The sequence below is a fragment of the Morchella sextelata genome (assembly GCF_020137385.1).
Source record: "Morchella sextelata strain SCLS chromosome Unknown scls_28, whole genome shotgun sequence".
In the NCBI taxonomy this organism is placed as follows: Eukaryota; Fungi; Ascomycota; class Pezizomycetes; order Pezizales; family Morchellaceae; genus Morchella; species Morchella sextelata.
This window is the reverse complement of record NW_025408643.1, coordinates 342,612-355,833: the sequence shown is the minus strand read 5'-3', so window position 1 is coordinate 355,833 and position 13,222 is coordinate 342,612. Positions and strand designations below refer to the sequence as shown.

The 13,222-nt window shown below is 47.6% G+C and overlaps 3 protein-coding genes across 3 annotated transcripts; all 3 read left to right on the top strand.

The window, feature by feature from the left end:
- Positions 1-800: 800 nt before the first annotated feature.
- H6S33_008782 (uncharacterized protein) lies at positions 801-1,723 on the top strand (the record flags this gene model as incomplete). Its single annotated transcript, XM_044840242.1, has 4 exons — positions 801-812; positions 868-956; positions 1,010-1,029; positions 1,101-1,723. The coding sequence occupies 4 exons, from the start codon at positions 801-803 to the stop codon at positions 1,721-1,723; spliced, it is 744 nt and encodes a 247-aa protein (XP_044687638.1).
- Positions 1,724-4,141: 2,418 nt separating this feature from the next.
- On the top strand, positions 4,142-5,861 carry H6S33_008781 (uncharacterized protein; the record flags this gene model as incomplete). Its single annotated transcript, XM_044840241.1, has 2 exons — positions 4,142-4,736; positions 4,885-5,861. The coding sequence occupies 2 exons, from the start codon at positions 4,142-4,144 to the stop codon at positions 5,859-5,861; spliced, it is 1,572 nt and encodes a 523-aa protein (XP_044687637.1).
- A 3,264-nt stretch (positions 5,862-9,125) lies between these two features.
- On the top strand, positions 9,126-10,148 carry H6S33_008780 (uncharacterized protein; the record flags this gene model as incomplete). The annotated part of the gene is made up of 6 exons (XM_044840240.1): positions 9,126-9,171; positions 9,233-9,529; positions 9,662-9,679; positions 9,739-9,849; positions 9,920-10,038; positions 10,092-10,148. 6 exons carry the CDS (start codon positions 9,126-9,128, stop codon positions 10,146-10,148), a joined length of 648 nt encoding a protein of 215 aa, XP_044687636.1.
- Between the last annotated feature and the right edge of the window lie 3,074 nt (positions 10,149-13,222).

The following is a 13,222-nucleotide window of genomic DNA, read 5'->3' as shown; positions in this document are numbered from 1 at the left end:
TTCGTTGTTAGGTTGGCGGGTGGTTCCGGGAGGTTGGATTGGGAGTTGAGGGGTGGTTCGCGGGAGTATGGCGCATCAAGGAGCGGGTTGTTTCGCGGCGGGCCCTTGATGGAGCGTTGTTGACGTACGGTACGGGAACAGAAGATGGTCTGGCTGGCGGTGGTTGTGTCCGATCGATGGATGATGGATGGATGGGACAGGTGGAGTGGCTGGGGGGAGGCCAGGTAGAGGGCGGGGTTAGGGGTGTGTGTGTGTGTGTGTGGCTGAGGGGGTGAGCTGTGGCGCTTAGAGGGATAATATTGATATTGGGGGCGGTCTGGGCAGAGGTGGTGAGGGATCGCACGGGGAGAGGTTTGCGGGAGTGCCAACTGTTGGCTTGCTCTCTGTTTGCTCTCTGGGCTGTTTTGTCTCTCTTTAGTCGTGTCTGTCCTCAATGTCTGAGCACACGGCTCCTCTCATCTCATCAGCTAGCTGCATGATGCCGCCCAACAACACCAACATCAGATAAGATTAGATCAGAGACAACTTGATCATTGACCTCTGTCCAATCCAATATTACAGTGCTGTTGGAGTCGCGATTTTAATAACTGGAGGCAACAGCCGTAGTGATATGTTTAAAGAGAAAAACTAAATACCCTAGTGGGTACATCGTGGACAATTGGCATGCCCACAACCAACACCAGAGCCAGAGTTACACAGCACTATAAATATCTGGCCAGGAATGATGTCACCAAACCTCAACACTACAGAAAAGCATCACGACATTAGCATAACTCTCAATTCGAAAATCTACATCTACAATGGCTCTCAGGGTATTTCCCCTGCCTCGATTCAATACATAGACAGGGATATGGCTAACATCAGTAGACACTGACCGCAAAGCGTGCTGCTGCACTTGATAAAGAGCTCATGTCGACTGGCGGCTTCTCGCTCGACCAGCTTATGGAGCTCGCAGGGTAAGAACACTCACCTCTATAGAATATATCATCCCATAGCTAACACCTCGTAGCCTCGCCGTTGCCCAAGCCAGTAAATAAGCCCTTTCTACACCTATCAGTCGGATCCTACAATTATTAGCTCTACAACTAACCCAAACCCAGTCTACAAAACGCACCCCCCCAGCACCCACCCCCGCCTCCTCATCGCCTGCGGCCCCGGCAACAACGGCGGCGACGGCCTCGTCGCCGCCCGCCACCTCCACCTCTTCTCCTACAAGCCCACCGTCTACTACCCCAAGCCCTCCAAAGGCGAGCACTTCACCCGCCTCACCACGCAGCTCCACTCCCTCCACATCCCGTTCACCACCGACTTCCGCGCAGCGCTCAAAGACACGGACCACGTCGTCGACGCCCTCTTCGGCTTCTCGTTCGACCCCTCCGGCGGGATACGTGCGCCGTTCGACGATACGATTAAGGCAATGAGTGAGGCGGAGGTGGGGGTGACGAGCGTGGATGTGCCGAGTGGGTGGGGGGTTGATGAGGGGGAGGGGGAGCTGAGGCCGGATGTGTTGGTGAGTTTGACGGCGCCGAAGGGGGTGGTGAGGGGGTTTCGGGGGAGGCATTTTATTGGGGGGAGGTTTGTGGGGGAAGAGTTGGCGAGGAGGTGGGGGGTGGCTGTGCCACCGTATGAGGGGACGGATCAGGTTGTGGAGGTGCCGGTGGTGGAGGTGGTGGTTGTGGATGGATCGGAGGCGGGGGAGGGGAGAGAAGTTGTAGATATTTAGTTGTGGATGGGGTGCCCATTGGTTAGGAAATCGTGATATCAAATAAAAACGTCTCAATCATTCTAATACAGCAGCCTAATGGTAAAGGGATTCACTGAATTCATGAACGCAACTGGAAGACTTATCAGACTCATAAGTCACACTTAAATATACTTTACCGCCCGAGCGGGTATTTTTATAAACCCTCATATAAACCTTAGTACACCATAGGATTATAAGAGCCTTACTCACTATAATAAGTGTGATTTAAGCGTCTTTTAAGTATTAAGTAAGCCTTAAAAAAGAGCTTATATACCAAAGAGGTCCTTATAAACCTATGGTCTGTATAAGGGTTAAATAAGGTTTGATATGTGCTTATAAAAAACTCCAAACCGCTGCTAAGTATTGTTTAAGAAAAATCCATTGGAATCTAAATAATCTAAATACAAGAAATATAAAAATATATAAAAGCATTAATCTAGGAGTTTCAATCAGATCGACAATATAAAGTATCAACATCAACAATAAGTGTTATCTGTGCTTGACTCTATAAAAATTCTTCATCACCTTGAAACTCCCTTTTGCATGCTAAGGTCCAGCCCACACGACCGAGCATCTCACCCAAACCTCAAACCAACCAACCAACCAGCCCACCAGTCCCCAAAAAGAGGCCAGGCAGACCGATCAATCAATCAATGGTCAGTATTCACAGGGTGCGCTTTACCTTAAGCTACAGACCTTTCAAAAAAGAGGATTGTTGAACCCCCTCGCACCAAGAATGAGCCCCGTTGAGTTACAACCCTCAAAGAGGGAAGCAATCGCATGACTATATCAACGCGACGAAAAGTTTCTGCACCCTCCAGGCTCCACCTGGGATGGACTCATATCTTCGTCCCGCGCAAGGCGGATGGAGCCGGCGGTGGGTGAGAAGGAACTTCTATGTTCCTGTGCGTTTCCGCTGCCGTGCCAGAGAGGCAGGTTCGTCCGGGGACTTTCTCCCAAAGCATGAGGATGAGAAGGCGCAAGCGCCCGCTCCGTATGTGAGCTTCGATAAGCGATTCTTTGGGCGAGGGGGTTAGGGAGAAGGTCGGGTGTGGGTAGAAAATTTGTTTTATAGGCCCGGGGGGTTACCCGGCTGGGGCGGGAAATTTTTTTTTTCTTGGCCTGTCCTTGGCCTTGCGAGCGTTGCCGAGAATTGCATCATAGGAAGGAATATCGGTACTCATCAGCTCTTTTTTATTTATTTATTCAAACGCCCTCTAGACTTGCAGGAACCCCAATATGGACCTGGTGGGATTATTGAATCACCTCTCTAGATTGAGAGATCTAGATCTATAGAGCAGCCTTGGAACGGACAAAAAAGCATCACCATCTCTATCACGGGAGTCACTAACATCCCTTACCAGCTTTTACTATCCAGGCTTCGTCGCCAGCGCCTACCCCCTCAACTACGAACGGAGAGTTGCCCCTAGCAAGTTATGACTGCTGGCAAGAAGTTCCACCGCGCTGATACCGACCAGGATAATCAAATTTAGTGACACGAAGATCATCAAATAAGCTACAATCCCGCCAGTCCAAAGCTCTCATAATTGTCCTCTACTTCTCGTCAGACTCGTGGGGAATGGTAGGGCCAAATGAGCTTTGCTCCACATTAGTTTTATCGTCTATGATGATGTCTGTTCCGGCGTGTGGATAGAATTACACCTGTTTAAAACACTTAGACGTGGTGCATTCTTCCATCCAATGGGTAATCAGAGAGAGCGATGGTGTTGTCCAAACCAGCACTCTACAAGATGAAGTCGCTCCCAAAACTGCCCTTCGATGAGTCATCGCATCACGTGTACTGTACCACGATGTCAGATCTCTCAGGTCCGTCCGATAAGGCCACAGCATGATCATACCGGTGATGGCGATAGACTCATGTTTAGCTTACCTCGAGTCCCGGGGATCTAGCGGGGAACTCAAAACTGTGCATTTAGAGCTTCCTGATTGGTGGCATGTTATGTAAAGCGAAATCTGCATGGGGTGGCACTCTCCAACACTTCAGGCTGGTTGTAGAGTTGCCTAGGTAAAGTAATAGTTAGAGTGCAAAGCGCAACCCCCACATCAGTATTCGCAACATAGCTACATTACCTACATACAAGCACTCTAGAGCTCCGATAACGACTCACAAATCATAAAATATCTGCAATATACCTGTGAACCCACCCCAGAGAGTTATCCCGAGGCTATATCTGCACAGGGTTAGGGCTGGCACTGCATCGCGTCATCCGGCTATCACTTTCTGAAATCCCGTCGTCTCCCCGCGACACTTCCATCTGTCCAGACACGAATTGTACAAATTATACCAAACTTTCCTTCTCCCTCCTTCTCTGTCCTGATACCTCATCGTAGCTCTGCCTCTATCACACCTGTCAGCAGCATAATAATACCTCCAAAATGGTCCACCCCACAATCACCACCTCAGCAACTACGCTGTCCACCTCCTTCTGCCCGGCCTCGACAACACCAGCAGTCATAATCCCCGGACGCTCTCCACTAACCCTCTCCTTTGCGCAGCTATACCAGCAGACCAGTGCCTTCCAGCGCACCCTCGCGTCAATCGGTATCGCCCCACACTCTGCCGTCTCAATCGCGCTGCCAAATAACCTCGAATTCATCGTCTCCTTCCTTGCCATTGCGGCCCAGCGCGCCATCGCGGCGCCGTTGAACCCAAACTACAAACAGTCCGAGTTTGAGTTCTATATCGATGACCTCAAGAGCGCGCTGATCATTGTTCCTGCTGGCGCTGTGGCTACAGATGCGCCTGCTGTCAAAGCTGCTAGAAAGTTTGGCGCTGCGGTGGCGGAGGTTGCGTGGGACGCCGGGAAGGGCGAGGTTGTGTTGGTGGTGAAGGAGAAGGGTTCATTGAAGGGTGCAGTCCCGGTAGCCAAGGCGGAGGAGGAGGATGTGGCGTTGGTTTTGCATACCAGCGGTACTACGGGGAGACCCAAAGCTGTACCGTTGACGCACAGGAACTTGACAAGAACAATGAGTATGTTCGCCCCTCATTCTCCTAATAATTGGCTGGCCTTTTGCGGTTAGCATGTCTCGTAGCGCTACTTGAATCCCTACCAAATAATCATTTCCTCCTTAATTCCTACCACATGATCATTACCCCCCACTAACACAGCTCTCCACAGGCAACATCAAGGCCACCTACCAGCTGTCGCCCGCAGACCGCACCTACCTCGTGATGCCTCTCTTCCACGTTCACGGTCTCCTCGCTGGCTTCCTCGCCCCCCTCCTCTCCGGGGGAACCGTCATCGTCCCACCAAAGTTCTCTGCCAAAGAGTTCTGGCACGACTTCATCACGCACGGCGCAACATGGTACACTGCCGTGCCAACAATTCACCAAATTCTCCTCAAGTCCCCGCTTCCAAACCCAATCCCCAAAATCCGCTTCATCCGCTCCTGCTCCTCCCCACTCTCTCCTACTACATTCCACGCGCTCGAGGCAGCCCTCAAGGCTCCCGTGCTCGAGGCCTACGCAATGACTGAAGCAGCCCACCAAATGACTTCGAACCCTCTTCCTCCAGCCGCGCGCAAGCCTGGCACTGTTGGTCTCGGCCAGGGCGTCGACGTTGCTATCCTCGACGACAACGGTAACAAGGTCCCGCAGGGTAAGGAGGGCGAGATCTCTATCCGCGGTGTCAACGTCACAAAGGGGTACATCAACAACCCGAAGGCCAACGCTGAATCCTTCACGGCATCAGGCTACTTCCGTACCGGTGACCAAGGTCGCAAGGACGAGGATGGCTATGTACAGATCACAGGGCGCATTAAGGAGCTCATCAACCGCGGAGGTGAGAAGATCTCGCCGATTGAGGTCGATAACGCGCTTGCGGCACATTCTTCTGTCGGCGAAGCGGTCTCCTTCGCCATGGAGAGTGAGATGTATGGGCAGGAGGTTGGTGCGGCGATTGTGTTGAAGGAGGGCAAGAAGGTTACCGAGGAGGAGTTGAAGAAGTTCGTGGGTGAGAAGTTGAGTAAATTCAAGGTCCCGGTGAAGATATGGTTTGTGGATAACATGCCCAAGACGGCGACGGGGAAGATCCAGAGGAGAGTGGTGGCAGCGGAGATGGCCAAGAAGGAGGCACCAGTAAAAGCGAAGTTGTAGATAGGTAGTAAGTATACTTTGTGCGTTTTGTTTTTCTGGTTGTTTTGCCGTTCTTTTTCTCTCTTTTGTAGGATACATAGGTTGCTTGAAAATTCGAAGTTTTCCTTTTATCGTTAACGTAGACAATAACTCTTCAGTGGGCGTTATGCGCTGTTGAAGTAATAGTTCCCTTATACAAATTCTAAATACACGCTACGTAGCCCAAGATGCTATGCTCGCTAGGGTCAAATTGGTCCATAGTACTAATTGAGAAGAAATAAAGAGGTAAAACTCGCGGTCCTCGTTGCTAATCGTAATAAATGTTCTTCTGTGCCTACACACTCCTCAACCTTCTTCGATCCCCAGAGCCAAGAGATACGTATTTTTCTTGCTCTCAGCGTCATTAGAGGGGAGAAATTCCGTATCCACACCCGCCTATACGTCCATTAACTAACCTATATTTCTAATTCCCATTCCCGCAATCCAATACCTCTGTCGACCATGAGCATGAGAGTACTGAAAATAACGCCGAAAGCCAATTGCACAAGTCGGTACTGCAAGTTATTCCGTTGGTATACATAGTTTAGAATACAAAAGCGAAGAAAGGAGGTAGTAAGGTAATTCAAAAATGTCTCAAGCCGTCCTTATATAGACAGAAGCAGTATACGTATCCACATCGTAAACCGAGCTAATTGAGCCACCTTCCTGGGGCCGGCAGATATACATACAGCTTCGACGAGGACGGGCAGAGACAACAATAAACGGAAAATACCGTCTATCGATACACAAAGCTTGATATATCCACGCCACATCAATACTGTCGGCTGACACGGAAAGGGCCGAAGGGTTCGAACCGTTGTTTCCATATGCCGAGATATCTTTCTGAAGTTTGGAAACAGATAGTGAGTGATAACTTGTGCTTAAGCATTGGTGGATGATTTTTTCTGTACCCAGAGGGCTAGGCCAGGTTATTTGATGGTGTGTATGGGATAATAGGCACATCGTATGCTAAACGTGATTCCCTCCGATGTAGTACAGACTATTATCGAGTAGTCTATGTCAGATTTAACATTGTCTACATGTACACAAATGCAGACGAAGCCTTGACTGGTTCATTCATGGATTCTCACTCGGTTCACAAATGCTATACCTAGGTTGATTTGATTGATTTGATTGATTGATTCGACAGTAGCAACATAAGTACATGTAGCTTCACATATAAATTTACATATGAAATAATAGAAATCATGGCTGTAAGTATAAGTCTAGAGATTCACGCGTTGTTTGGTTTTGTATAAACTGAGAAGATCGCAGGTTAGATTTGTGAACAAATCAATGTTTCTTGTAGCAATATCACATCAACTCTCCTTCAACTTAATTCACACTACTATGGCTTGTTTTACCCTTACGTCCATCGGCTTCTGGTTATGTGGCTCGTTCCTGAACCATTAACCTGGCCGGTCGATACCGCTAACCTTTATTTGCTCTACTTGGTGTATTCGATCTGAATTTGAGAAAAAATTAATATACATATATATATTACACACTATATTCACAATCTCATAGATACAATTGAACGGAGAGCTGGGGCTTTGAAGATTTCCTATTAGTTCTGTAGTATTGCATTTTCTCATTCCTAGTATTACTATCGGAGAGATTCTTCTGATTTCATGAATACCATAAATCATCTTTCCATCAAAAAAAGATCTTTTGGTGGGTTCTCGGGGTATTAGGAGCCGAGTGATATATTATGATTCTCGTGACCTCCATGACATAGACCCAACATCACTATGACCTGACTCTCATACGAGCTTAAGGGTCTACGGAAATATCTCAAGTAGGTTTCCGATGAGTCTACATGATACAACGGTAATGTCGGATCACCAGTACTAGCATGTTCGTAGCCTGACACTCGTACGAGCATAGATAGATCCTGTTATAACTTAAGTAAGTTACTCTAACTACCCATCGGGAATAGGTAGATGTCTCAACTGCTGTTCTTAATGACTACAGTTAATGCCTTTCTTGATGTTGGAGTGCTACAGTCTATAAGCATGTTAGCACCCACGCCCTTCCGAATGATGGCGCAGCAAATCCACCCACTTTCAATGTCAAGACAAAGTAGCATCATGTATGATATACCGGTCTCAGGCATACTTACAATGTATCGATCCTATTGATACACGAATGGTAGTAACCATCGCTTTATACTCATCATCACCACCAACTAGAGAGACATAGCGTAGAATTAAGGTTTTCCTCATTCCATGCCGAATCCCATGTGCAAGTCTACGGATTGTTACCCGTTCAAGTTTCATCCCCTTGAGACCCTCAACCACGGTAGATCCAGAGTTATTTTGATGTGCGTTCCCGAGAAAGGAAAAAAGTGTTTCGGGATCAGATGAGCGTTCGTTCCACACATCACGTGATACGGTCGATGGGATGAGGTCTTTCTTTCCTTTTTTTGGCATTAGAAACTTCCGGTCCAGGTTTGTTTTACAGTAATTGGCAGAATCGGAACGAGAACCACACGTGGGTATTAGGGAAGATGTTGATGTCGGTAGAATAAGTACGTATAATATTTGAGTGCATACATTGGCGGCCGGGGATAGTAAAGTAGGTTCAAGTGGCCAATCAACACCGAACGGACCCGGAATATTTATAGCTATTGCACCAGAGTCAAATTTTCCGTTGTTCCAGAAAAATCATTGGTCCTGACGTGCTAGCTTTTTTTGTTTTGCTCGTATGTACTACGAAATGTAGTCCTTCCGGCGGCGGGTCACTTGACAGCCACGCTAACTTGAGTTACCCCTCCAAACATCACACTTGTTGCCCCACCATCGTCGCACTGTCGTCAAAATTCTTCCTTCTGAGTACTACGGGGTTTAACGTTAATTCTCTCAATCAAAGTAAGTAAGCAAACCGTGCTCCCTCTATGCATCATCTTATCGTGCCCTCTTCCTGCTGCTGTCGCAGTGTTCCCGCTATCGGTCTGTCGGCCTTTTTCCCGCATTCTGCACTGGCGTTATGACCAGCTTGCAGGCACCTTTTGGAAGAATTCACTCAATAAGTGGCGACTCTAAGAATGAATTTCCCTCGCTCTCATTTATGTAGTTAGCTACCATGAGGGGGCAGTGCTATTATTCTTGCGTTACAGTTCCATGAAGCGAATGATAGGTACAAGGAGATCGAAAAAGAGTTGTACTTACCTTCTCCCCCGCGCACCAGATAAGATCCTCCAAATTCTCCGGCGGTAACACCTAGCTCGCCTGTACATAGCTCACCATGTCCCCATCAACAGCCGGTAAAAAGAAAACTTATGTCGTAGAACGTAACCCCCCCCCCCCCCCGCCCCAGCTAGCCTACCCGTCAAGCGCTGACGTACCTGACAGATATGGAACCCGAGATGGGAGCTTGGTCCACCCTCGAGTATGCCATCATCTCCCGCGAGTCTGCCGCGTCCGGTAGTGACTTCTACCTCACCTCTGTTCCAGCATCCCTTGTTTCGAACCTCCCAGAGGCGCTGAAGCCGTACGTGGGTGCGCCGCTGAAGGTGACGGAGGAGGAGGTTACCAAGGTGTCAAGCGGGGAGAGAGACAGAGTGTGTTTGTTGGATCCGCGCGCGGAGAAGGAGTTGTCACCGGGAGATGCTGAGGTGTTTGATTGGTTTGTCTTCGGGGGAATTTTGGGTCGGTAGATTTTCTATGTCATGGGAGTGTTTGGGGGGGGGGGGGGGGGGTGATGGGAATCTTGGGGAATGAAGTTGTTGGATGTGCCGTGATGAACTGCGAGTAAGCTAACAAACCACTTCTACGGATTAGGCGACGATCCACCAAGAGGTACCGTATCCCCCCCCCCCCCTTTTCCCATTATCGATGCTAAAACAAATCTCTCCCAGATCGCACCGGAGAACTTCGTAAGCTTGGATACGAAGGTCGGCGCCTCGGAAGTCTGCAAATGACTACCGACACCGCAGTGCGTGTTACTCGCATAGTTATCGAGAATCAAAGTAACCCCCAATCCCCGACCTCCGACCTCCGTTCCCTTCCATTTCCCATATACATACTTACGCAACACAGTCCCTCTTGACGAAATCCCATATTCGGACTACCCCGAGCTGAAACTCAACAAGAATGAGGCTACGCAGATGCCATTTAGATATGTCAGGGGCGAGGATGGGGAGCCGGTTATGCCTGAGGTATGTATATGTGAATACGGGCTCTGCTTGGGTTGAGCTAATTGGGTGGATAGGGGATGTTAGAGCTCATCGAGAAAGATGCAGATAAGAGCTTTGATGACTTTTTCTAATGGTTCTCACCAATGGCGCTGTAGAAACATATTTGCGTAAATTGATGTCTGATAGAAAGTGATTGGTTGTGGTTAAACCCGCGGTATATTACCGAGTGATAATCTGTGAATATGGGCAAGTAAGGATTGGGGGTATGAGATGATCACCTCAGGTCTATATTAATAGGCATTATCTCGCTTTATCGATTTATAGATAAATCTCGAAATGAGGTGTGGCTGAAAATGTCACTCATGAGACCTCCGGGTACATACTGTAAGCGTTTGCGTCTTCAAATCGAACTTGGAGTTTGACTGGGATACTCAATATGGATGAAAAAGGCTTCATATACTTGTGTGTATCTTATATACTAAGACCCTACAGTTGCTTCTACAGTGTACCCCAGAGGACGTTCTAGTGAGAGATTGTGTGTGTTACTTCCTAATGTTCCGCATGTGGCCCCTAGGAGGCGCTAGAAATTAAAGGGTGGCTAGTGACAAACCAATCAGGTTTACGTTCTCTTCAGCTGAAGGTCAGATCAATCTAGCTATCAGCCCATCTCACCCCATCACGGATCCTTTCACAGTACGACCCCAAGTTCATGACTATATCAAGGCCCATTACTATCTTACACAAACCCCTTTCTACAGACCTAAAAATATGTCAGGCAGATCTTAATCAATCATCACAACTTGTGAGTCTACTCTCCTCCAGGAGCGAGATCTTGGATTTTCTCTCGCAATATAGGTCAGCAAGATGCTGCTGGGTCGAATATTCTCAGGCCACAATTGCCACCCTTTACCCTATCCCCAGCTGAAACGTGAAGGTATGTATATCCACAGTGTTCTTTTTCCTCTATATTAAAGATTTACGGGAGTTGAGGCTCATGCCATCCGATGTACAGACAAAGGGTTTGCGAGCACCTCTTTCAAACTCAAGACCGGAAGCGGCCAAACCCCGCGCTGAAATGGATCGAATTTACACAACACCAGCCCTTGACCAATGTTTAAATTGAATTTTCACCTGCTTTTGGAAGCTCTGGTGTCTCAATATCAACGGATCAGGCTGAGAACAGACCCATAAACCCAAAATCTAAGCCACGAGGATTCTAGATGTTTTGATAAACCCGCATAAGATTCATGCATTGACGGCACGCAATGAGGAGATAGTTTATCACTTTTCAGCAGCCAGATGAGAACAGTGCAGATTGAAACTTAACTATGTCTAGAGTTCCGCGGGGTGAGGGCGATCATTTTGATTAAGGTGGTCTGCTGGTGGACCCCGCGCGATCTTTGTGGCCTTAATTTCTTTTTGATGATTTTGACTTTGACGCCTGCGATGCAGCTCAAGCGAAATGTGGGGGACCGTTTCCTTTCAAAGGTCACTGCACAGCATGTAAACCCGCCCCTAATGGACGGAAGGTGTTTTCAATTGATCTCCGAATTCTGAGATGTATATCGGACTCAATACCCCCGAGGAGTCAACACAATCATTATCTCTGAGTATCATGTCTCAATTGATCCGACAGTTTACTTATCTAAGCTCCGCTGGTCCGTTCGTCGCGGCTGGTATCAGTAGGTAGAGTATGTGCCTGCGGGTATTTATTGAACCGGGATTATGTTAAGATGAGGCGCAATTTATTTCGCGAAGGATTCACCAAATCCGACTACCAGGAGAGATGGCTTTTTCTTGCCCGTCTTGTCGGAGATGCAGGGAAGAATAGCATTTTCTATCAACAGCATATTCGTTTACCTTTTGGGATATATGCACATGTTTATAAACCAGGATACCAGAAAAACAAAAGAAAGGTGCCTCATTGAAAACCGGGAAGAACTTTTTCAACTGAGCGACTTTCTGCTCCAATTAATCCGGATGAAACAATCCCTCTCTTCCCGTCTTTGCATTTTTACGTACCTGCATGCAGTGCATCAATGACTTCGACCTCTCACGTACAGCTGATCTTAGCGAATGCACTTGACTTAAGTGTTCTTTCGCGTGGAATCCCGAATATTTGGACGACTCAATCCAACTGACGGCATACCGACTAGTTTCAATATGGTCACTCGAGCCTATTCAATGGATATCATTGGCGGGAACCTCCAATTCCTCTTTGGAGAAAAAAATATAGCCGTCCAGTGGAAATTTGGTTCCACGTACGAATGACTTCTGGTTGTTTCTTTTCCAGAATTCTGAACCCCAATACTTGCATATACATACCTTCCTGGCCCTTGTCGAACACGGAGCAACGGATTAATCCATGAGAGAGAGAAAGAGAAACTATTATTTGGTCACGATTATAGAAAATGCCCGGACAGCCGAAATTTTCTTCAAGCCACGGCGGCGAGGAGTGATATAGATAGATTTTCGGGTTAGACAAGTAGTACATACTCGACATCAACCCCCTCTTTACCCCCCTCGTACTCGCTAATTCCCAATGGTTGTATTTGCAATGAGAATTAGATCCGGAAACGCTTATAGGAATCTACTGAGCGAAGGCTGATCAAAATTTCCCAACGTTCGGCGAGGGCGATCATAATTTTTCGCACTGTGCCCTGGTGGTACATGCGTTCACTGATATGTTGTAGGTACACAACATAAGCACGTAATGTAAGCATGCCTTTCCTCGTCCATATCCATTGCTTATTTCAACGGCTGGATGCGGGCTCAATTCGATGTCGCCGCAAGGTTTTCGATGTAGCCATCAAAATGCGTCTACTTATCAGGACATAGACATCTACCAGTTATAAATATAACTGTCTGCAGAATGCACGTGTTTCCAAACAAGATATCTACATAAGGGGTCAAATTCACAGTATTCCGGCAATGCGGTTTCCTAGAGTGGATAATGTTTTTTCCGGCGCATGTGGTTTAAAGTATGATAGATGATAAGGCAGGAATAAAGCATATTGAGCATGAGCAGCTGCCAAGTAATCTATGGGTATGTACAGTACAGTACCGTGATAGTGCATACATATCCTCCCAGCAGATAAGCATGTAAACCCTGACGACGTGTTTGCAAAGAACTTCGAATTTCTTCTATACATACATTGAATGTTTCTGCTAACTACTATCTAGCTCACCATTTCAAAAACAACGC